This window comes from Pimephales promelas, chromosome 7 (genome assembly GCF_988280905.1).
Source record: "Pimephales promelas chromosome 7, fPimPro1.hap1.1, whole genome shotgun sequence".
Classification (NCBI taxonomy): Eukaryota; Metazoa; Chordata; class Actinopteri; order Cypriniformes; family Leuciscidae; genus Pimephales; species Pimephales promelas.
Window position 1 is genome coordinate 25,625,229 of NC_142775.1, and position 24,431 is coordinate 25,649,659.

The 24,431-nt window shown below is 37.6% G+C and overlaps 1 protein-coding gene and 1 long non-coding RNA gene across 6 annotated transcripts in view; one reads left to right on the forward strand and one right to left on the reverse strand.

Moving 5' to 3' along the window:
- Positions 1–24,431, reverse strand: part of dgkg (diacylglycerol kinase, gamma) — a 113,175-nt gene that overhangs the window by 8,177 nt on the left and 80,567 nt on the right. For all 4 annotated transcript variants that reach the window (XM_089133266.1, XM_089133268.1, XM_089133267.1 and 1 more), the window contains 2 exons: positions 12,160–12,250; positions 10,631–10,832 (listed from right to left, as the gene is read on the reverse strand). In XM_089133266.1, coding sequence (XP_088989392.1) covers positions 10,631–10,832; positions 12,160–12,250 — 293 coding nt within the window. The remainder of the gene's footprint in view (positions 1–10,630; positions 10,833–12,159; positions 12,251–24,431) is intronic.
- LOC148978352 (uncharacterized) lies at positions 732–13,831 on the forward strand. Of its 2 annotated transcripts, none has more exons than XR_016169295.1 (3): positions 732–879; positions 8,766–8,827; positions 13,622–13,831. It is a non-coding gene; the product is annotated as an uncharacterized LOC148978352 (long non-coding RNA). The 2 variants fall into 2 exon arrangements; XR_016169294.1 differs by lacking the exon at positions 13,622–13,831 and adding an exon at positions 10,746–11,316.

Sequence of the window (24,431 nt, forward strand, 5' to 3'; positions counted from 1 at the left end):
AAAGTATTAAGAACACAAATTTTATTTTGGCAAAACTTTACAAGGTTAAACATATTATCATTATATATTAGTATAGTATAGTTCGTATATAGATAAATACAAATAAGCAACTATTTTTTTACAGCTTTTCTATTGGTTAATGTTAATGAATGAATATGAAGAGTTCAGAGGCAAAAGCCTCTAAATGCCATTAGAAAATTTTCTTCTTTAATGATGATTTTTATCAAACTTGTATATTTAAGTTCATTAATTTCACTTAAATAACAATTGATAGGTAATTATCATTGCCATTTAAGTGAAATCACTGAACTTAAATATACAAGCTTGATAAAAATGATCATTCTAGAAGAAAATTTCAAATGGCACTTAGAGGCTTTTGCATCTGAACTCTTCATATGCTATTATCGTTGTAACTGCAATCGATAGTTATGCAGTAAGTAAATTTTGTTTCAGAAAAAAAAAAAAATCCTGCTGTCTGTTAACAGTAAAATCCAGTATTAACCCAGACATTTGAAACACATTATAAAAGGTCAGGTCTCTTGAAACCAGTACAAACTACACGTTGAAATGGGAAAAATCTGTCCCTGATTTCGGTGTTACTGATACAGGTAAGATAATAAATTCAGGAGCTGTGAATATTGCATTCACGTTTAGGGAGCAAGTTAGTGAGTCATTGTCAAGTTTAAATATTTCACAGAGCAAATTTCACGGCACATATCACAAAACTTGTCCTCGGTGAACATGGCCAACTTCTAAACTGTGCTTAGTACACTCCAGGAACTGAACCATACGCCTACTCACTCAACAAGGACTTCTGTGAGAAACTTCACTACATTTCATTGAGCAGAGGACAACACATGAGTCAAAATCTGCTGAGAGGTAATTCAATTTAATAAATCATGTAAAATGTATTATCTTTTTTTTTAATTAAACAACATTTAATTATAACTTCCTTAATGATATTGCCTTAATCTTTTAAAAAGATATAGATCAAATTCCATTTTATAAAAACCACCTTTCAAGTTTATAATAAATATACTGTAAATCACATCAGCATATGAGAGTCAAATTGGACTACTTCCTTCTTTAATCACTTGTTTAATAGTTCATATTGCCAAAATTATAAAAAAAGATCAGCAAAGAAAAGAAAATTATTGAAAATATTCAAATCAGGATTATCAGAAACAGAATGCATAGTTTGTGCACAAAAGAATGTCTGTCAAAAAACACCATGTTGAACGATGTTCACTAACCAGGTGAAGTTTTTCAGTTTCACTCAGTTCCTTGATCGTTACAATTCAATTTCAGCGAGTGAAGAACAAATTTATTCACGTGCGTTATGTATCTTCTCTGACAGACAGACAGCATTTTGAAGCTGTTTTTATTGTCTCTTATCACAAAATGTTTTTTTTTAAACAAATGAAAATTCAGATCCTGTAGTAAATAATAGTGAAAAATAAAACGGTCATCCCATTATTACCCCTTAGGAGAATTTGACTCATAGTTAATTCTCCCAATTTTATCAATGATTTTATATTTTTCTTTAAATGGCTTTTGTTTCCCAAGGCTCTGAATACTGCCGTGCAATACTTTTCAGCATGTGGTATGACCTGTGAATCTCTTTTGTTGAGTCATGACCTGGCTGAAGAGAAAAAGCTGCCTGCCAGTGTTTATAAAGTGTTTATTGATTGATGAGAAGTGGAGAGGTCTGAACCTGCCTGACTGTGCAGCATTGCTGGGGGATGTTGTGACTCTCCTCCTCTGAAAGGTCACACAGGAGAGGTTTGCTGAGAGGTGAACAAAAATCTGTGCCTGCTATCCTTTATCCACATCCACAATGCTATTATTTGACAAGCATGTCAAAGATCTTGATGCTTTGTGAGCTCTATACATCTCAGGAGTTTTACCAGAAAGAATAATAGGATTGAGAGCTAGAAAAAGAAAAAGAGGAGGTAAAGAGGGCAGATTAGGACTTCCGCACTCACAATATGAAATGACGTGAGTGACAAACGGCTCTCTAACACCAAAAACTGCAACAATATTCACCCTCACACACATTTATATGCGTCTGCAGAACTCGGAGAATGCTAATTTGCCAACATTTTTGGATAATTGGAATATGCTAACTTGGGATGAAGTGATATTAAAATTCTGCCTGATACGGATAAGCCGGTATAAATATCCATTATTTTCTGTTCTATTTTGTCTAAATAAATGTAAAAAAAAATAAACAAATAAAACAGTAGAAACAAAAAAATTGCCAAAAAAATAGGTCAGTTGTTTTAAATGCAACAAATTAATCTTAGCATTACACAACGTTATGATTAACAGTATGAACAATGGATGTTCATTTTGAGACTTGCTAAAAAAATGCATTTAAGTGTGTTTAAATGATTAGGCTGTGTGTCACCAAAGCGTATTTAGCCAGCCGAAGAAGCTAGGCACTGAAAATGCCTAGCTGTGGGCGCTTCAGCGTTTTTTTTTTCTCAATTGAGACGCTTTGCTTGCTATGATACGGAATATCCACTGAAGTGTTTCTCATTTCACAGATAGTTTGTTTCTGTGCGGTTTCTATATAAAAATATTGACACAATATAAACTATTTGCTCTGGCTCTTGTTTTAAATTAGTTTGTTCCGGTACTATGCTTGTTGTTGTCATCTGTTGACGTAATACAAGCAGAGTGTGGTTGGTTGATGTGTTCCCACCCCTCTTCCACTGTGATGGGACAGCTGGGTAAAAAATGACAGTGATGAGCGCTGCGATTTACCCAAAATTGAACATTCTTCAACCAGAGCATTTACAGTACATTTAATTGAGTACATAACTTAAGTACAATTTTGAGGGATCTGTACTTTACTCGAGTATCATTTGAGAGGGAAATATTGTACTCTTTACTCCACTACATTTCTATCCATAACCGTGAGTACCCGTTAATACTTCTAAGAAAATAAATGGAAAAAAGAAAAAAGTGATTGAATTGTGCAGGCGCCACTGATTGGGACAGCCTATCAGCAATCACATTCAGCTTTCCGCCAAAGTCAACTCCATGGTCAGATTTAGATAAGAGACTAAACCATGGACAAAACAATGAATGAAGACGCAGCCAGTCCATCCCGTGAATGTGCCAACCCGTGGCCCCACCTTTGCCAGACTATTTAAATTTTCTAAATTTTCAGACATTTTCTTAAATGTTAAATAAAGCAACATAAAAGATGAAAATGACTTGATTTTACTTTCAATTCCTTTCACATTCTCCAAGGTATTAACATTTTTCATAAGTCCACGTAGGAGGTTTCTGTACATAAATGTAAGCACTGTGGCAGTAGTAATGCAATATTTACAAAATTGACTCTTGTACTCTTGATACTCAAGTACTTTTAAAAACAAGTACTACAGTACTTTTACATAATAAGTGGACATCTGACTGAAGTACTTTTACTTTTACTTGAGTAAAATTTAGCAAGGTGTTTCTGTACTTTTACTCAAGTCATAAAGCTGTGTACTCTGTCCGCCCTGTCTTTAACTCACGGCGACCAGTAAAAATGTGAAATAGACAGTCACTCATTGCCGTTTTGAAAATTTGGCACTCCCGCTGAAAACAATTGGAAAAATGCTAGTCTCTGTAAAAACGCTTAGTGTTTTTTTTTAAAGATTAACTTGAGCATATTAGATTAATCTAAATATAACGAGCATAAACAATTCAATATCCAAATAAATACTTTTTTTTTCCCAGACAGAATATCAACCAGTAATGAAAATTCTGTAAATCACTGTAAAAAGATGAGTAATAATATATATTCACATATGCTGTATGCTATATCCAACTGTGTATTTACTGTCAGCGTTTTGTTTTGTGGAGCAAACGTATTATTATCAAACACACAGCCTCTTGTACGTTGCCCCAAAAGCAGCAATAAAATAATAATAAAGAGAGGGAGGGGAAAAAATTGACGGGAGCCTTATTTTCCTCACGACACGAATGTTTCCCGCTCTGTCAGGTCTGGGCTTTCTTATTCCAGGCAGCGCATCACAGTGAGGCAGCGCTAAGAATAGCTCACAAACGCCTTCTTATGTAACCGTGTCAGAATGCATTGTGTGGAGGATATCAAGTCCTGGCTAAGCAGGGTCGTGTAGGAAGTATAGAACAAACGACAGTGATCTAAAAACAAATTGCATGATCCACTCTGAAGAAAAGGACTAACTTTAGTTGATTACTTCCATTTACTTCAGTGGAAGCCCCTTCAGCTGAAATCATTCGCTGAACACTCCTGAGGTCAGCATACTCTTCAACACTGGCATTAAGAAACTTGCTCGCATTTTAGAAAGCAACAAAAAGTGAACCTGCATGTGATCATAATGACAACTATTCATCTAACTCTGAGTTGTTCCTGTCCACGGTCACCTTGCGCTTGCTGACCGAAGTAGAGACCCTACTCCCTAGAAGCTGCTTTGTGACACTTTCCATTAATAAAACTCTATATGATGAAGGGAATTAAACCTACAGCAGAAAGAGCCATGAAACCGGTTTATAAAGGAGCATCAGGACCCACCAAAAGACAGAAAACTGAGGGGCCTGTGGGATGCCACATGGGCGAGGAGAGCAATTATTTATTGCGTTCTGGTTCCCTCTGGCCTGTGCTGTCCCTTTGGTGTCTTGGGCAAGTCGAAGAGAAGGCAGATGGTCAGAAGGAGCTGTGGTAGAGGTGCGGGGGTGGCCAGTCTCTTGGCACATGGGCAAAGCATGAGAGCCACATCTCAGTGTTTACAGAGAGCAATCCACTGTCCACAGTATCAGCCCGTGTTACAACAACTCTTCGCTAACATACTACAATATATTCCAAAGCTTTTCTATATACTTCTTTCTAACATACTTAATTCCCAAGATTATCTTGTACTCTTAACTGCATACTTTCCCCTGAGATTTCCTTTTGTACCCTTCTCTAGCATCTCTGAGATCTTCAATCGCAAAGCTGTTCTTATATACTCTTTTCTAGCATGCCATTCTCTGGTAAACTTCATATCTGAGATATATTTCACTCTTTACAAGCTTACTTTTTAATCAAGCTCGTTTACTCTGTGCTGAGGATGCTCTATATTCCAGATCTCTTTATGTACACTTTTCTAGCATACTTTTTTTTTACTAAGGCATCTTTGGGACTGTATTCGCAAAACATTGTTATGAATAATATTAGTACTTAAGAATAATACTGCTATGTTCATGTTATTTTAAAAAAAGATATAAAGACGGGCTTGTTACTTAAAAAGGGTTAATAGATGGGCAAATATTGTTAAAGGGTCAGAGCATCCACAATTTACTCACCCTCAAGCTATCCTAAGTGTGTATGACTTTCTTATTAAAAAAGCGGGTTAATAAAGGCAGTTTGAAGCGAAGCAATGCATTTGCGAAAGAAAAACATCCCTATTTATAACTTTAATCACTAGCTTCCGCTAACGTTTGTCTGCGAGTTCATGAGAGAGTCTTGTTCCAGCGCATTATATGATGTAGGGTGTTGCAGTAGCATAAGCTTAGGTGAGAGTAGATGCCTCTCGCGGTTCAAACAAATAGGCCTAGGCAACAAACTCAAGCTCCTCCGATATTTCTATTTAAAAATTCTTGTTTTAGATTGTAATCTGTGACCAGTGTTTTGTTTTGCTCTATCCTCAGCGTGGATCGTCAATACGTCATATGTCTGGTCAGAAGACACTCTTCCACCGGAACTCAACTCATGTCCGATAGCCGATTCTAGTTTATAAAGTTATAATATGGATATTCTTTAAAAAAAAAAAATAATAAAAAAAATAAAAAAACACATTACTTCGCTTCAGAAGGACTTTATTACCCTCGTGGAGCCGTATGGATTACTTTTATGATGGATGGATGTGCTTTTTTGGCCTTCAAAATCTCAGTTACTGTTGACTCCCATTATAAAGCTTGATTTTTTTTAAAAATATAACTCTGCGTTTGGCTGAAAGAAGAAAGTCATATACATCTAGGATAATAATTTTTTTTTTGGGTGAACTACCCTTTTAGATTTACCAGTGTAAAGTAACAGAATTTACGATATTAAAAAAGGCAAACTCATGAGTAAGATAGTAAATAATCTACAACAGGTCTTTCATTTTATCCCTGTGATAAAAATGAATTATATTGTTCTTAAATGAATTATGTGAAAAATGCCCTTAACAGCACAACAACCCGATCTCACGGGAATTCATACGAATTTTACGAGGTGGCTAATTCGTAACAATTCGTACGACCTCACTCGAACGATAAATGAACGATAGGTGTTAATCTTTACACCTTAAAGTTTACACCTTAAAGTTCAGCTCAAATGAACGATAGGTGTTAATCTTTACATTGTTTAGCATTTCATGACTTTTCATGACTCAAATACCGGGTCCGGGTGGGTGTTGTTCAATGAGAGCCCTACTGATAAGTCTGTCACACGGCTCAGGCTCTCTTCATCATCACACACTCACTGTACGGATGCGCTCTGTTTGCACACGCTCCGTTCACTGGCGTTCTGCATGCAAAAGAGCTCGCCAGTCTCCCAACCTCTGTTCCCATGCCATTCACAAACAAAGCTTCTCTCACAAAGCAGGCCAACAATCACTGCTCTCATGACGCAGATCATGGGAAAGGGCCCCTTGGGCCAGAAACATCTTCAATGATTTTGAACCCCTGAGGGGTGAGAGCCACTCTTCAGACGTCCATCACTCTTGCTAAAGCGAGAGCGAAGCAGTCGATTGGCTTTTTTGGCCGCCGATTGAGGACGCTGAGCCACAGTGGAAAGCGTCCTTTTCGTCCACTGAGTCACCGTGTTCCCACAATGCTGTATGGGTGGAGAGTTTTGCTTCTATTCCTGTCATGTGCGACGGGAGTGAGGAAATACAACAGAAATAATTCACTCTGTGTTTATGAGGTTCAGAGTGTGTGTAAGTGTGTGTTTTTGTTTGTGGGATGTAACAATGAATGGCACCAGTGCCCTGAAATAGCCAGCAACATGAGGCAGTGTGCAGCAAGATCGCAGTGGGAAGGGTGGAGCGATTTGTGTACGAGCCATAAAGAGAAAGAAAGAGGAAAGTTAAAGGGTGTGGGAAGCAGGTGAAAGGACAAAATGCCCCATTGTGACCCTGAAATAAAGAGAGGATAAAGGAAGAGCCGATTTGAGATAAGAGATGTGGAGAAGCTACAACACAAATACTGCTGCATTATTTCAGATATTCCTGAAATATGTAAACATGAAAAAAAGTCAACCTTTGCAAGCTCATTTCATGTTATACTTATGTTTAACTCACTATAATCATACTCATACAGTATGCTAATCTACAACTCTCCAATGAGCCATCCTTCCAAGACATAGGCTACTATGTGAAAGTTCAGTTAGATAAAAAAAATAATAATACTTATAAAATAATTCACCAAGGATGCATTAAATTATCGACAGTGACAGTAAATATCATTTATACTGTTCTGTTGAAAATTCTAGTAAGCTGCACAACCATTTTCAACAATGATAATATCAATAAATGATTCTTGAGCACTAAATCATCATATTAGAAATGATTTCTGAAGGATCAGGTGACACTGAAGACTGGAGGAATGATTCATACTGAAGACTGGAGAATGATTCATGTTCATAATGCTATTTTAAGCGCGCATGCTTGGCCATAATGTAGCAGGTGCACAACGCGCATACACTTTGATTCTCTCATCAACACAGATGTCCCAGTTTTTATTTTTTGCAAATCATACATTATAACAAGGAAAACTATTTACACATGAGGGAAATCATTGTGGTTCCCATGAAGATGAAAAAACCCAATTACAAAATTGGGTAATTTTGTAAGGCTAATTGTAGTACTGAAGGATCAGACCTGTTTGCCCAATAGTGGCAAGAAACATATGTATACAATGTTTAACCGACGCATGAGGCTTCTCCCATGCCTATACAACATCACTTCTCTGTCTTTCACTGCCCTGACAAGAACGTCAGTCTTATCGGCTGTGAACGCTCCTGGCGTGCGCTCTTATAAGAACAACCCGCCGTGCACCTGCACTTAAAGGGTATGTTGGATGACGCTCTGATTGGTTTATTTCATGTTACGCCCAAACCACACCTATGAATAATGAGGCTACTTCAGACCAACCCCTTTTAAACTTGCGTCAGGCGCAAGAGTCATTTATCCCGCCGGTAAAATAGCAATAGCGCCCAAGACCCGCCCTCAAAGTTACTTGTGATTCGTGCTTGATACTTGCGTTTCAGATCGCTAAAATATGGCCCTTAGTGCCACAGGTCTATAATAACACTCCTACTATTACAACAGTCAAATGTAGACATCCCTTAGGACCTGAGTCATGTGCAAATTGTTGCGTAGAGCGAAGAAGAGGAATTTTCTATTCATGTAAACCACAAAATATACTCCATAGAGGTGGATATGAGGTCATGATCTTACAGCTGTAAACAGCAAGTCATGTAACCTGTGCCATCTAAATATGTGGAGTGAGTCTGCATCACCTACATGACTGTTGATTTCTCAGAAACCCCGTAGCACTAATTGCTTCATGCAAATGATTAGACTATCTAACTAACCGACAGAGAGACCCAGTTACTTTATATAGGATGTGGCTAAAGACCTCTACTGTATGTGCTGTATGCAGTGCTTGAGTATTTGTGCCTGAAGGCCAGTTAAAGATTACTGATATGAGTCACACTGCTCACAGCAGCCCACTCTTTATCTCTCTCTCTCATTCTCTTTCAGGCCCTATATGCTGTTCCTCAGTTCAGGAGGGCCTGGAGGTCTCCATGGTAACATGGATTCATGTGAGTCAGTCAGTGGAGTACAGAAAAGCACACACACAAAAAGAGTTGTAAATATGAAGAGAACTGAAACCGACCAGAGAGAGAGAGAGAAGGAACAGGTGATGAACACACAGGTCATCGAAAATGACAGAGGTGCCTAAATACATCAGAAGAAATTTCAAAATCAAGATGCTGCTCTCGAAGGTCACAGCCGTCACTTACTGACGTCAGCTAAAAAAAAGAAAAGAAAAGAAAAGCAAACAAAACAAAAACATCTCAAAGGTCTTACTTCCCACTCAATGCTCATGTTGACTAGAAACCCATATATGGGCTCTGTTATGCGCTGTCATGCATATAACATTTGTTTGTAAGCATGCTCACTTTTGTGCACAAACAATCCCATTGGATGAAGCTGAAGGATGTATATTAAATAGTGTTGAAAATAGTGTCAAAATCGCAATGTTTTCACCTAAATATTGACGCCCGTTACCGCCACATAGTAAAATAAAAAAATGAAGTAATTGTGAGATTTAGTTTAACAAGTCATAATTGGGAGATATAGAGTCATAACGACAACTAAGGGGAATTAAGAGGTTGCAATTATCTGGAATAGTCAAATAAAGTCAAAATTTAAACAAAATATACAAAATGTAAAGTCGCATTTACACTACCGTTCAAAAGTTTGGGATCAATCATTTTTGTAAGACTCATCAAGGACATTAAATTGATCAAAAGTGACGGTAAAGACATTTATAATGTTACAAAAGTTCTATTACAGTTCTATTTCAAATAAATTCTGTACTGTTGAACTGTCTATGTGTCAAAGTATCCTGAAAAAAAGCTAAGCAGTTTCTTAAGCAGCAAATCAGCATTTGAAAATTGTTTGCGCAAAAGCGCATTAGCTCAGGGGTTTTCAACCTTTAAAGAAACAGAGTCTCTCCACAAAGTCTCTCAACCAATACAAGGACAACCAGTCTAAAAGAGCTAGATTTTCTTATAACACCATTTTAATTAAAAACACAGATTTTTGTATGCTGGATTAAAACTGAATGCAGTTTAGAGCCAGAGATGTACTGTCAAGTTAGTCTTGATACCCCTTGAATATGAGTACCTCAAATTGTTTCAAATTGAAAGAATTTTAATTTCCCTTTGACAAAACACATGCATGATGCTGAAGGCTGATTCACTGCCACCTGAAACAGCTGCTGTTGCTCTGTCCTTGGGAGGCACAGTCACATCCAAGCTCCCATCTTGACTGAGACAGCTGACTGAGACGCCAGGCAAGGGGTTTGTGGTGACTTACACTCCCTGAAGGACATTTAGTAGGACGATGACACCAGCCTCTGTGAGATCTGGAAAAACTGTGACTACATTCTCAGTGAGGCGCTGACACAGATAGCGCTATCCCTAAATGATGATTAACACTGCTAATAGTGCTTCACACTCTGGCAAATGAAAGCAGGAAGTCCCAAAACACAGTGAGACTGAACATCAGCGTAACGAGCAGCCGGAGAGGCTCCCGCTCATTAGCGATTGGTTAAAAGCTCCACGGCAGCTGTGAGTCAGAGCTGCATGAAACAGCTCCACATGGTGTGCTGATCTACTGAAGATGGCCAGTAGTAACAAGTGACAAGAAATCAGAGGTTTCTGTAAATTTTCGTTATCTGCACATAAATGCACTACAATCAAACAGCCAGTAGCAACAGCTGAATTTAAAAATGATGCTGTGATCATTTCCCTGCTATATATAGAGATTTGATTGTAAGAACATTTCAGGAGAAACCCAGATCTAATTCGGCGGTTTATGTCCTAAACCTGACTCACCTTGAACACAAAACTTGAGCTCCTTGGCATCGGTGACAGTGCTGCCAGTCATTCTCTCTGGCACTTTCTTACTCATGCGGTTGTAATTCCGTCTTTTCTTGGACTCGCCCCACAGGTTGGAGCCCCCGTGCATGCTGGGAATATTGAGCACAGCGATACCCTCCAGAGCCGTGCTGCTGAGATCCAAGATGATGCCATCACACTGGGAGAGAAACAGAGAAAACAAAAAATGTTGAACATTTCTTGACTAAAGAAAAAAATAGATACAATAAGCCTCTTATGCTTTAAATATAACTATAATTTAATATATATTAATATGTAATTCATTCCTGTGATGGCAAAGCTGAGTTTTCAGTCGTCAGTGTCACATGATCCTTCAGATATCATTCTAATAAGCTGATTTGGGGCTTAAGAAACATTTCTTATTATTATCAATGCTGAAAACAGCTGTGCAGCTTAATATCTTGTGCAAACAATGGAAAAAAAATTAGGATTCTTTGATGAATAGAAAGTTCAAAAGAACAGCATTTGTTTGAAATAGAAATCTTTTGTAACATTATAAATCTCTTTAGTGACACTTTTGATAATGATAAATACTGTATATGAATGAATGATAAAAGCACTTGAGGCATGAAAAACTATCCATGTTTTTAACTATTTTGATGGGTCCATCAATAACAATCGCATTCCAGACAAGAGAAATGTGAAAATGCCTGCCGGCGATCCAAAAATAGAAATGTTGTACAGTATTTTATGATGTCAGAGACCACCCCGAATCAAACCAAGGGCGTCAGTGCAGTGGAAAAGTACACAAACTTCAAAAGACGAATGCTGACACGTTTATGACATAATGAGATGCCTTGATCTGCTTGAGAACCCACACAAGAGTGGAAGAAAGAAAGAAACAGCTTTTTTTCTAATGCAAATTCCTTAACTGCTGATGTTTTCATAACTCTTCTAATTGCATAACAGTTGTGAAACATCAGCCTCTTCGGTCGGAATCAAAGTCCCTTTAAGGCAAGTCAGTTCACTTGGCGGCCATGTTGACAATGCCCCCTGGCAGTTTTGTTAATGTAGGTAGTAAACATTCAAGTACAGCTTTTATGCACCAGAATGAAAAAAAAAGAAAAAAGAATCTTGTTCAAATCAGTAATAAATGGCACAATAATCATTTAGCTCAAATCAAACTATCAAAAAACAATTGCATTTTTCATTATGTACATCTAACCAAAGGCATAAACTGACCAGTGTGCAACTTTCACATGATGTCAACAGAGATCATCTGCCACTGTTTGCTTTCAGACAGACGTTCTGACATGTTCCCTCAACACTGCCATGCATAAGAGCTGGCTGAGGTTTACTGTAGATACTGTAGCCAGCTGCATTAATGAATCTCAGTTTGTTGAAGGAAGTGTTCAGTGGACACACTGACCCGATACACAGTTAAAAGACTGTGAATGTGGCTGTATATAATTACAACTTTTAAGTAAAACAGGGCACTATTGATGGGATAAATGTCCTGGACTCACCTCCACCTCAATGGTTTCGTTCAGCTTTTTACAAGTGGCTGAGATGGTCTCTGTGGTGCCAAATTCAAAGTACCACAACTTGTTTTTCATCCTGAAGAGAGAGAGAGAGAGAGAGAGAGAGAGAGAGAGAGAGAGAGAGAGAGAGAGAGAGAGAGAGAGAGAGAGAGAGAGAGAGAGAGAGAGAGAGAGAGAGAGAGAGAGAGAGAGAGAGAGAGAGAGAGAGAGAGAGAGAGAGAGAGAGAGAGAGAGAGAGAGAATAGTTAGAGAGACCAACAATAGTTAAAAGTTTAACAAAGAATTTAAACAACAGTTTTATACTCTGTGGAGTATTCTGTACACAGGGACGCCTGAACATTGAATCACACTGTATTAAACTGGTGGGGATATTGAATATAAAAATAATGAATATTCATGAATAATAATTCCATTATGCATAAATAGGTAACCATCTTTTATGGTTCTGATAAATCAATAATCTACAGCTGCAATCCAAATTATTCAACCCCCCGGAGACTGTAATAATTTACAAAAGTTAGCTTTTCAAAAGATAGTTTTATTTTTTTTTTATTTTAACAGTTTAGTGGCAAATTAAATGTAATAATGTCAATATATAAAGTAATGCTTTTAAGTTATTTTATATCATAATTATTCAACCCCTATTCAACGCTGCTGTTTTAAGTCACTTATTTGTATGCTATGGTACAAAATTATGTTATTGAGCCTCTTAGAAGGAAAGGTTCTATATAGAACTTTTAAAGGTTCTAAAGCGCTACATATTTGGAACCCCTAAAATGCAATGCATGTGAATGATCACAAAATTCAAGATATGTGGGTTAAAAAATGTAATTAATCAATATTAGACAAAGAGTGCCATTTCAGTTTTTATCCTCCAAAATCAGCATGATTGTTACTACAACAGTTTAATAAACATCAATTTAATTACATACTACAAAATGTTGCAGAATAATGAAATATTTGAACGAATAATAGCCTTTAAAGAACCTTTGTGCCAAAAGGGTTCTTTCTTCTCATTAAAGAACCTTTTTTAGCATTAAATATCCTTTGGAGTTGAGTAAAGAACCCTATGCTACATATATGTGTGCTACACATATGAACCCTATGCTACATATAAGAGTGTATTGAGCCTTTGTAAACTTTATAACAAAATCCGAATAAGCTTGTGCTGTTACACATCCATACATTTAGCCCATGCATGTGCTAAAGTTGCATAGTAAAAATGGTCAAGTCAAAAGAGCTCTCACAAAAGCTATAGAACAAAAGTCTATGGCTACAAGAAGATTTCCAAAACACTAAAGTAGAGACACAGCTGGCAACCTTATTCATATGTTTAAAATGTGTTGTACCAGAAAACATTTAAGGGGGTTGAAGAAAAAAGGACAATATCATTAAGGGGAATACAATTTTTGATCAGACCAACTGAATTTTTATCTTTTATTTACAGCCAAAGACTTGGAGATGACCTAAAGAAAAGAAGGAAAAAACATTTGAGAAGAACACTAGACAAGCATGACCTTCATGTTGGGACATCTTGCTGAATGTCACTCTTGAACAAGAAAAACACAAAAGGCTCACTTGATGCTAAAATTCATTTGGATAGACCTATGGAGTTCTGGAAAAATATTTTATAGAGTGCTGAGACCAAACTAGAACTTTTTGGACCCATGGATCAGCAGTGTGTGTCTGGTGCAAAATAGGCAAAGCTTCCGAGCAGAAGAACATCATCTACATGGCCAAACATGGAGGTGGTCCAGTCTTGTTATGGGGTGCTTTGCTGTTGCAGGAAGTGGAAAGCTTGACTATATGAAGGACATCATGAATTCTTTGAAGTATCAAGCAATTTTGGCAAAGATGATGATGCCTTCAGTGCAGAGACTGAAGCTTGACTTTCCTGCAGGACAGCCGTCTCAAAGTATACATCTAAATCTACTGAAGCTTGGTTCAGGGATCAGTCGTAGAATGTTATGGCACTTTTCCACTACACAGTACCAGCTCGACTCGACTCGGCTCGGCTTTGTTTGGTTTTCCACTGTGTAAAAGTTGTACCTGTACCTGCTTTCGGGTACTTTTTTTTGTACCACCTCCGGTGAGGTTCTGAGCGAGCTAAGGCGACACTAAAATGTCACGTGAAAACAATGCCAACTGCTGATTGGTCAGAGAGAATTGTCACCCTTCACTGCGTTATCATTACACACGCCAGATGGAGTATCCAGAATAACCCCGCCATGTTTAAATAGTTTGGCCAGAGACAGTTACTAAACTTACTATATTATTATGGCAACTCGGAAGAATACGCCGTGGTCAAACGAGGAGGTGCAGACTTTGCTTTGTTTGGATGCCGAAGAGAGAATCCAGCGAGTGCTTGACGGGGCAACGAGGAATGAAAGGAGCTATGACGACCGGGTACTATTTGTGTCGGTCTGCAATGGAAAACGGAGCGAAAAGCGAGCTGAGTCGAGCCGAGCCGAGCTGGTACTGGTAATGGAAAAGCGCCATTATTGAGTAGCCTGTACAGTCTTCACATTTAAGTTTCATTGAAAATATTTTTTGGAATTTGAAGAAAGCAGTTGGTAATATGAAAGATTATCAGTGATCTGGAAGCTTTTTCAAGAGAGGAATGTGGCAAGATTGCAGTAGAGAGGTGACAGAAGCTTTTAAGCACTTACAGGCAGCGTTTCTTGGAGGTTTTAAAGAATAAAAGATTCTGACAAATTAGTAATAGTGCACAACATGATTTAGAACTCAACATCACAAACTCAGTCATAATAAGACAGAAATGATGACTCAATGTGCAGCTGTTCTATCATTGGAACAACAAACAAGTTTGCGTTTACACACCCCAATGTTAATGCCGGCGTGAAAATAAATATTATGGGATGAACAGAGCCTTGGGCTGTCAACGGATAAAAGACAACCGCTCTCTGATCTAACTGATCAAAAATGTACTTCATTTGCAACCACACATAACATGAATTGACCAAATTCTTGTTTAGTTTAGTAGCGGAATTATTATTTAAAGCATCACATTTTTACAATTTAATTAATCAAGGAAAGCATACAACACTCTTTGACGGTAAATCTACATTTAATTTAAATCTACACTATAGTGTTCAAAAGTTTGAGGTCAGTAAATAATTTTTTTTTAATTCAGCAAGGACACGTTCAATTGATCAAAAGTGTCAGTAAAGACATTTATCATGTTACAAAAGGTCTCTATTTAAAAAAAATGCTGTTCTTTTGAACTTTTTATTCATCAAAGAATAGAGTAAAAAGGTATCACAGTTTACACAAGAATATTAAGCAGCACAACTGTTTTTTTTCTTGCTAATTCTGATTTCTGAAGGATCATCAAACTGAAGACTAGAGTAATGATGCTGAAAATTCAGCGTTGCCATCACAAGAAAAAATCACATTGTAAATCATTTCTAAATAGAAAACATTTATTCAAAATTGTAATAATATTTCAAAATATTACTTTTTTTTTTTTTACAAAAAAAGACCTAATTATTAAAACAACTATTGAACGGTAGTGAACTTGGCCTAACTCTGTCACAAATATTTAATTAAACATAATGAAAAAAATGTGCTTTAACACGATCCAGTCTGTCCAATCTTACCAATTACAATCTTTGCTCATTCTTGAGGACAAGTTGAGGTTTTGGTTAGGACCAGGGAGCCTTTGGGCCAGTTCATTTTGTCACCCTCTGCCCTTCCCCTGTCCTTCTGAAATATTGATATTCTACAAGGAAAGCTTAGGCAGACAGGTGTGAGAGGACATGAGCGACAGTGAACTTGGCCTTAGCTTCCATAAAGAAACCAGAGCCGCCATCGGCAACCTGAGCACAATCTGACATTAACGCCTTCCTGGGACACTCAGAGGAGCCAGCTGAGGACAACAGACAGTGCCAATATATCACAGAAGGATATGACAAATCTAAAATGAAGAATTTATGCTTCAGCTCAGTGTATAGTATATGAGATTTAAAAAACAAAACAAACTAAAAACAGATTTGCAACACAGGGACCCTATCAATTCTCTCTCTCTCTCTCTCTCTCTCTCTCTCTCTCTCTCTCTCTCTCTCTCTCTCTGCTGTGGATGTTGCATTTTCACTTTGGTTATTATGAAACAGGACAATTTACACTCATCAAATGGTGACAACCAGTGACAAGGCCCTGCAAAGGGGTGTTCTGCTGATAATGACAACACTATTGTTTGCATAATAGACAAAATGCAATGGGGGCTTCTCCAGGCCCACAGGGGATGGAGAGAGAGCAAACATCAGTATCAACTATATAAAGCACGTAATCGGTACAGGAACCAGAACCAGAAGAACAAGTGATGGCTGACACAAGCTAATGATTGCTACACGCCTTTGGGTCTCTCAAATTCATGTTTTTTTTTATGTTTAACAAATTAAGCTTGAGGAAAATGCTTTGATGCTTCATGTTTGATGTCAAATTATGCAAATGCACTGTGAAAAGAAATTCAGACAGTACAAGTCTGTCATCAATGACCTGGTATAAAACAAGACATAATGTATTTTTTCCTCAGGTTTTCAATACATAAAAAAGTGTTGGGGAAGCAATGTTGATTTTTCCTCAGAGCACAAAAACACTTTTGACAGCACTAAAATGCAAATTTGAACAATTATTTAACCAAAATATGACATTTATTTATCACTTATATAACTTATTACATGTAATATTTAATCATGTATATCCTGTGTTCGATTCCCAGGGAATTCATGAATTGCTCAAATGTATATCTTGAAGACACTTTGTTTAGAAAAGTGTGTTAAATTCCTAAATGTAAATAATAATATATAATAATAATATATATTACTGAGAAAAAAAAATGATGATGAACAGTAGCAGTACATTTTCATTTCTTTTCTTTTCTTTTCTTTTCTTTTCTTTTCTTTTCTTTTCTTTTCTTTTCTTTTCTTTTCTTTTCTTTTCTTTTCTTTTCTTTGAATCAGACCTCTCAGGGGTTATTAGCCTGGATGTCAGACCGAACCCTACCCACAACATTTTTTTTGGTTGGGAAGTCTGGACTCGATCCATTGAGGAGTAATTACGCTCAATCCAGAAATGGTCAGGCCAATCAAATTGCCAGGGCGGGCTTTATACGATAATGGACAGATAATCAACATCATCCACGTCACCAAAGTCCGAAGAGAGGGCTCCGGGCTCGGTATTCGCCCCGAACCCAGAGTAGGCTACTCCCCCTCTATTCCTAGCTGTGAAAGAACAAACGAAGCGTGAGGATTCGGGGTGGTGGAGGGATGTCGTGTTAGGTGAGTTGACAGAGTGAATATGCTGATAGGGTAACATTATGGTATTGTTTGATCACAAGTTGATTTGAATGATTATTTGAACGTGCTCCTCCCGAACTTTGTTTATGAAACATCATGTAAAGATTCTGCCATCATGTCGGTTATGGAATATATCTACAACGCATTCATTTTAAAAGAGGAACAGAGACCCGAGATCAAGGCATTTGTTGGTCAGAAAGATAAATGAGGAACATACATCACTTACTCTGTTGCTCTGATTGGTTGGAGATCTATCCAACGGAGTGCAGAAGTATTTTCTTTCCTGGTTCGGTTGAAACATACCCCATAATCATCGCCCAATGGAGCAGTCTCAGACTCACATTCTGACTAGAATCTGAGTATGACAACGTCAGGCTAAGGTGTTATGCCAATAACAGACATTTTAGGGGAGTGTGAGTGTTTGATTATTACCTCAGTTTGCTTCACTGAAATACAATATGTAATGCAATACAATGTGACAAAAATAGCAATGTAGAATTTTGTTGTGATATTCTGCTACTTGTTTGAAAAAAAATATGCTTGGTACTGGAAAAGCTGCTCTGTTTTGAAAACAGATGAGCCACTGTCACGCTACTGAAAAGTAAAGTACTGTTAGGTCGGTATGTCGCTACTGTTCCTTTAAAACTTCATTCTGTTGTCCTTTCCCTCAGTTAAACTCCAGCAATTTGCTACCTCCATTCTGTCAAATTAAGGGATTACGAGCAGATTTGAGCTCACAATTAAACCCGCACTGTGTTCTCAACAGGGCCAAGCTGCCTAACCCAATTAGCTAACTTCCATCGGAGAACCTCTAAAAAAGAAAGAAAAAAAAAAAACAATCAGCCATGGGTTTCTCTTTCCACACCACCTCCAGTTGAATTTTGATGTGAAAAAAAAAGTTATAAATTATCTTCTGAGCTCTGCAAAGGCCTGGACAAAGCTGTAGTGATTAAAGGCTTCATGCAGACTCATTTTAAGTTGAGTGTTTTCTGTGCTGGCTAGGCCGTCGAAGAAAAGTAAGCATTCAAATTGGATCAAGAGGCTGACTAAAATTTGATGCTAAAATGCTCTAGACTAGAATTGTGCTTGAAATCTGGATCAGCACATAGAGATGTAGATGTTAAAGGGTTAGTTCACGTACCCAAAAATGAAAATTAAGTCATTAATTACTCAAGAGAATACTTTCTGTGCGGAAAAACAAACAAAAATAACTACTTTATTCGACTATTCCTTTTCATCCTTGTTGGCCTGAGACGAGAGTTCAAGAGATTTCCACGACGCATGCGCGAGAACTGTGATCTAACTCTACTCCTTCTTGTTCAGTTCTCGGGCATGCGTCGTGGAAATCTTTTGAACTCTCGTCTCAGGCCTAAAGCCGTTATTTTTGTTGTTTTGTTTTTGCACAAAAAGTATTCTCGTTGCTTGATAAACTTACACCGTGCCTAACTACATGCGACGCGATAAAATTCCAGTGACAGCAAGTGTGTCTGTCCACACTAGACGCGACACGTAAATCAAAAATCACAGCCATTAAGAACAGCATGTGGGCGGAGTCTCTCTGTGAAAGCGCACTGCTGGCCTGCACTTGCATTGTAAATGGGTAAGGAAATAATCAAATCAAGAAATAACATTATTAAAAATCAAAACATTAACAAAATATACTCATTGACTAATTTTGTTATGAATTACAGTTGTATGTTTGCATAGAATTAATATTGAACGCTATTATATGCTTTCAAAATGTGAGGTAAATTATCTGTGGCACAGTGACCTAATGCCTTTGAACTTCGACAATCAGTTCCTCGTCGTCCATGTTTGATGATTTAATATTCATGACACTCAGAACTTCCATCCAATGAGATCTCTGTGTGGGCGGATCTGTCAGACGCGATGTCGCAGAAATAGGAACCGTTTCTAAATTAGAAACTTCACGTGTCGCCGACGCATCTGGTTACGACAAAAACTATCACGTGTCATGGCATCGCGTGTAGTTAGGACACGGTGTTATAGTTGAGCAACTGTAGTCACATGGAATATTTAATCATTTTCTTCAATGAGTTTCTGGGCCGTCAAGTTTCTATCCCTTAGGGTGCCTATGTGGTAGTGACCCAGCTTTCAAATTTAATCAAAAATATCTTGATTTGTGTTCCGAAGATGAACGAAGGTATTACGGGGTTACAGCATGGGGGTGAGTAATTAATGACTTAATTTTCATTTTTGGGTGAACTAACACTTTAAGGGTCAGCGAACCTTTGAATTTAACCAATACATTCTTCAAACGCAATCACACATCCTGCTGGTCATCGAACTAAGATAAGCATCTCCCATAATCCCTTCAGAGACTGATGACTTTTTGACCCGTGAGCTCGCTGCCCCTGTATCACTGTGGCAATCAGTCACAACGCAGCTCAGTTCTTATCCTGCTGATCGGGACTCTGATACAGCCTTTGACTGACAGCTCAAATGGGAGTGATTTTAAGGACGGGGGTGCTGTAGAGGGAGGAGGGCAGTTGGGGGTTAAAGATAAGATGTGATGAACCTCTTGTGATGGGAACAAGAGAAGAAAGGCAGCAGTGTGAACATCCCCACTGTAATCTGGCAAGGCTGAGCATCATGTCAGATCGATCAATGTGGCTGCTTTCCATCAGAGCACTCTGAACACAGTTGTGTCTTTCATTAGTTCTATTGTCTCTGAAAAGCACTTAAAAAAAAAAAACACTTGCAACAACATTAATAACAATGTATATATTATATTATAAAACTGTTATATTTCAATATATCAAACGGTTAATAATATAACTAATAATAATTTAAAATTATTATTTCAACGTTAAAATGTGTTATTAATCTCTTATTCTAATTCTTGATCTGACAAATCTTTTCAGAAAATGTTGTAAAAGGTTTTATACAAATAAAATAATAATAATAATTCTTAATATTATATTAATAACTAATAAAGACACTACAGCGCAAAATATAATAATAATAAATAATGATAACAACAACAAATCATTTTTAGATATTCATTTTTGAATTCCAGTCATACTATGTAGGCTGTAGTTAATTTGTTGATCTGACTAATTGCTTCTGAAAATTACTTTGTAAACAATGTTGTAAAAGGTTTTATAAAATAAAATGAATAATAATACAAATTCTAAAAAATAATGACTAAAAAACTAAATAAATGATATAATAATAATGATAATGTTGTGGCATCTTTAGGTGGGGTCAAATTAACATTTCACAGCAGTTAGTTCAGCACATCTTCAGCTAGCTTTATGACTACAGTCTGATTCCAGGTAGCTCATGCTCTGTCACAGTCTGTCTGTGACCTGCTCCACAGCAAGTGTGTGTGTGTGTGTGTGTGTGTGTGTGTGTGTGTGGGGGGGGGGGGGGGGGGCTTGGGGCAGGGGGTACGTTCTGTTGGGCTGCTCTATTGGCAGCAGCCAGAGGCAGTGAGGAAGGGAAGCATATATTTATCCCTCCCTACCACGGGCATGGAGCAGCAGGGAACAACAGGTTCCAGAACACAGCCATGCTGGGTTTCTGCTGACCCCCGGCACACACACATATGTGCACGCGGAGGGATTTGCGCACATGCACACCCACGCACGCATACGGTCCTTGCACTAAAATACACAATGAATTAGCCACCGCATACACACACAGTACACAAACATCCTTACTCACATAGACATAACCTAGACACCTTCTTAGGGGTTATGAAACACATGCTCACATGCTGAGCAGACAGACGGCAGCTTGGGTCAGGACCATATTTGGCCTTTTCCTCTATCGGTCACATGATCGGAGGAGGTGTTGTAACAGTACAGTTTCATCTCATGACATTTATTACCTTAATCAACAAATTTAACTGGGAAGATAAAGTTGATAATTTCATGAAATAAGTCTTCTTTTTATCCATTCAATAATATCTTAATTTCTCCCTTTTTTAAGATGTATGTGCATCTTTCAACCAATGACAAATGATCAAAACCTCTGTTATAAAGACCCTGATATTTGAAAGCTGACAGAAAATGACAAAACATTTTTACAGGGCTTTTCAGCAAAAAGTGTATTTCAGCTACCTGCAAAAGTGACTGTCAACACAACACACAACAGATTTACTATTTTGTCTGAACTTGTAATGTATCTGCAATAAACAATCATAAAAAATAAGAAAGAAACACTTATGTTTTACTGCAGGACATACATTATGAGGAGCCATGGAGCCATAGCAGACAAATATCTTTCAGAGCACAGCTGTTAATGGCATGTTTAAGGCCATATTTGATTTTTATGGTGCAAAGAACATGCTGCAGAGTAAAAAGGGACATCATGACCCGCAGCACATGGTGAAAGCCCAATGCTTTTCACAGATCAATGTCAAAATACAGTAGCCTAACTGACTTCCCTGTAGGCCACATGCATGCTGATAATCAATAAATGGCTCTTTGAGGTACAAATAAATGCATTTTAATGCAACCCCCACCCCTCACTGACTGCCACATACAAAGTTATTGTAAAGTATTCATTCAGAAAAGGTCAACCCTTCATCGACATTAATAATTCAACTGAGCTGTTTCTCTTGCAAATTTTACTATTATAACTACAGTTGTGCTTTAATGGCTGGAGCTGACAAGGCTTTGGAATATATAATAACATTATCTAGGGATATTATCTGTGGAAAAAAAAGACAATTATTGCTACTACAATAAAATAATATGAGATATGAGATAGCCTCAAATGGATTTCAGATTATTTATTTTTTTATCTTATGCAGTGTTATCTGTTGACAGTCGTGGCTAATACCAATTTACTATATTCTTAATGTTCTTTAGTCTTATTAATGTTGAATGTTTTTCATTTATTCTAGTTTTTCTATTTTTATCACCATTACAGGAATCTTTTTTTTTAGAGCTGTAGTTTTGTAGTGGTAGCCCATTGCATCCTAAACAGTATTTTATGCCAATAGAATACTTTGAAATTGGTGTTCGAAAGAAAACATTACGAAACAAAAGAAATAAAGTGTGGGAATGTAATCCACCATGATATTAGGAGAAACAAGATCCCCCCCATTGCCCCCACTCTGTGTTCAACCCTACCTCTCATCTTCTTGCCATTGTTTTCTTTAGAAACTGACTGTCCACAGAGCCATCATTGTTATTTTAATCAAAAAGACAAAGGCATCTTAGAAGGCTTTTTTTCTTTTCTATGGGGTAATTTGACACCTCTTAATCCAAAACTTCCTCTGGCTGCCCCGTTGGGAGGAGCGGACACAGAGGCTCGGGTCCATTGTGCATTCTGGTCATTAACACCTGGGCTGCGGGTTCCATGTAGACCGACTACTGACACAGAACACTGAGCACCGAGGTGAGAGAAGTCACACATATTCCCCCCTGCATATCCCAAGCCACGGTGGGAATGCTGGTGGATGTTAACACATGCACTTATATATAAACACATTTGAAAGGAATTTGAACATTTTAAACTGGATGCTCTGCTCTCTGTTTCCAGGAGTGAAGTATAACAGGTGGACAGAAACATGCCACATGAAAATGTTCATGGAGGATAAATCATGCAACTCCATGGCAACCATGATTCATGTACCATCTAGTGAGCGCATTCTCAAAACCTAAAAAAACACTGAGCACAGCCCTCATTAGAAAGCCATAGATTGGCAGATGCACTGGCTAGCTATTCTAAATCTGCAAAACAAAGAAAAGCAGATGAAGCATTTGGTTTGGCAGTGTTTATATATTATGTTTCTGGGTGACTCACTCTGGGATTAAACACTGAATGATTTAAATAGGCTGAGGATATAATTCCATTATTCTTATTTTGGGCTCTCTGTCCGTCAACTGCAAAAGAGCCACATTTGAATAAAGTTTGCAATGAAGGAGACTAGAAACCCACCATTGTGGAGGAACCACGGGAAATTTCGCATTACATTGCACCATTTTTAATGTGCTGTGGAAATCTAGGTGTATTAATTATGAACAACGGAAACATTAACTAGTTAATTCAGCCAGGCAGGTCCCATAATTCAGATCGCGTATGAGTCATTAGGGACTTATTTTAAAAAAGTCATTAAAAAGCAGTGCTGCCATGACAGGTTCTAACTCAAATACAGTAAACTGAGTATAGTGGGTGTCATCCATCTTTACGTAAACCCCAGCATCCAGAGTTTTACAGCAAAGCTCTGAATACAGGAACCATTCTCCCAGAAAACAGTTGCGCTGTTTAATATTTTTGTGGAAAACTTGAAATATATTTATTTTTAAGTGTAAAAAGAATAGCATTTATTTGAAATCGAAATCTTTTGTAATATTATAAATGTCTTTACTGTCATTTTTGATCCAATTCAATATACATAAAATCCTATTACTTAATATTAAATATCATCCCTATTGGAACATTGTTTGTCCAATCACATCAGATTATGCAACCAATAACAGTTGCATAAATCTCAATATTTGTGCTGCATTATTGAGTTGCTTTGGTGAGAAAATGAATGGCAATCTAAAATGCCTGGAGTCTTACCAAACTAGACCACTGACCCTAAACAAGAAGCCTCATTCTTTTCTCTCTTGGCCAAGAGCTACACAAGCTTTTTACAACATTTCTCAATAGAGAACAGTACAACGGACTTGAAAGAGTTCCACATCAAAGGGAGCTGGGGATGGCTACTGTAAAGTGCACCAGAAGCTCTAGGGGACATTTTCTTAAGATAAAACACGTTTTATGGAGCTGTTAGAGCCGACCCAAAGTGCTGTACTACAGTCAGTTTTAGCAGTCATCCTTTTATTGCTGGAAGGCTTATTGTACACTACAAATATCTCAGAGCAATGATGATTTCACTAACTGTCCTTTCTCATGCTGAATTGCCTCACTAAAGTCATCATGACCCATTCTACCTGCTCATCTCAACCATTTCTC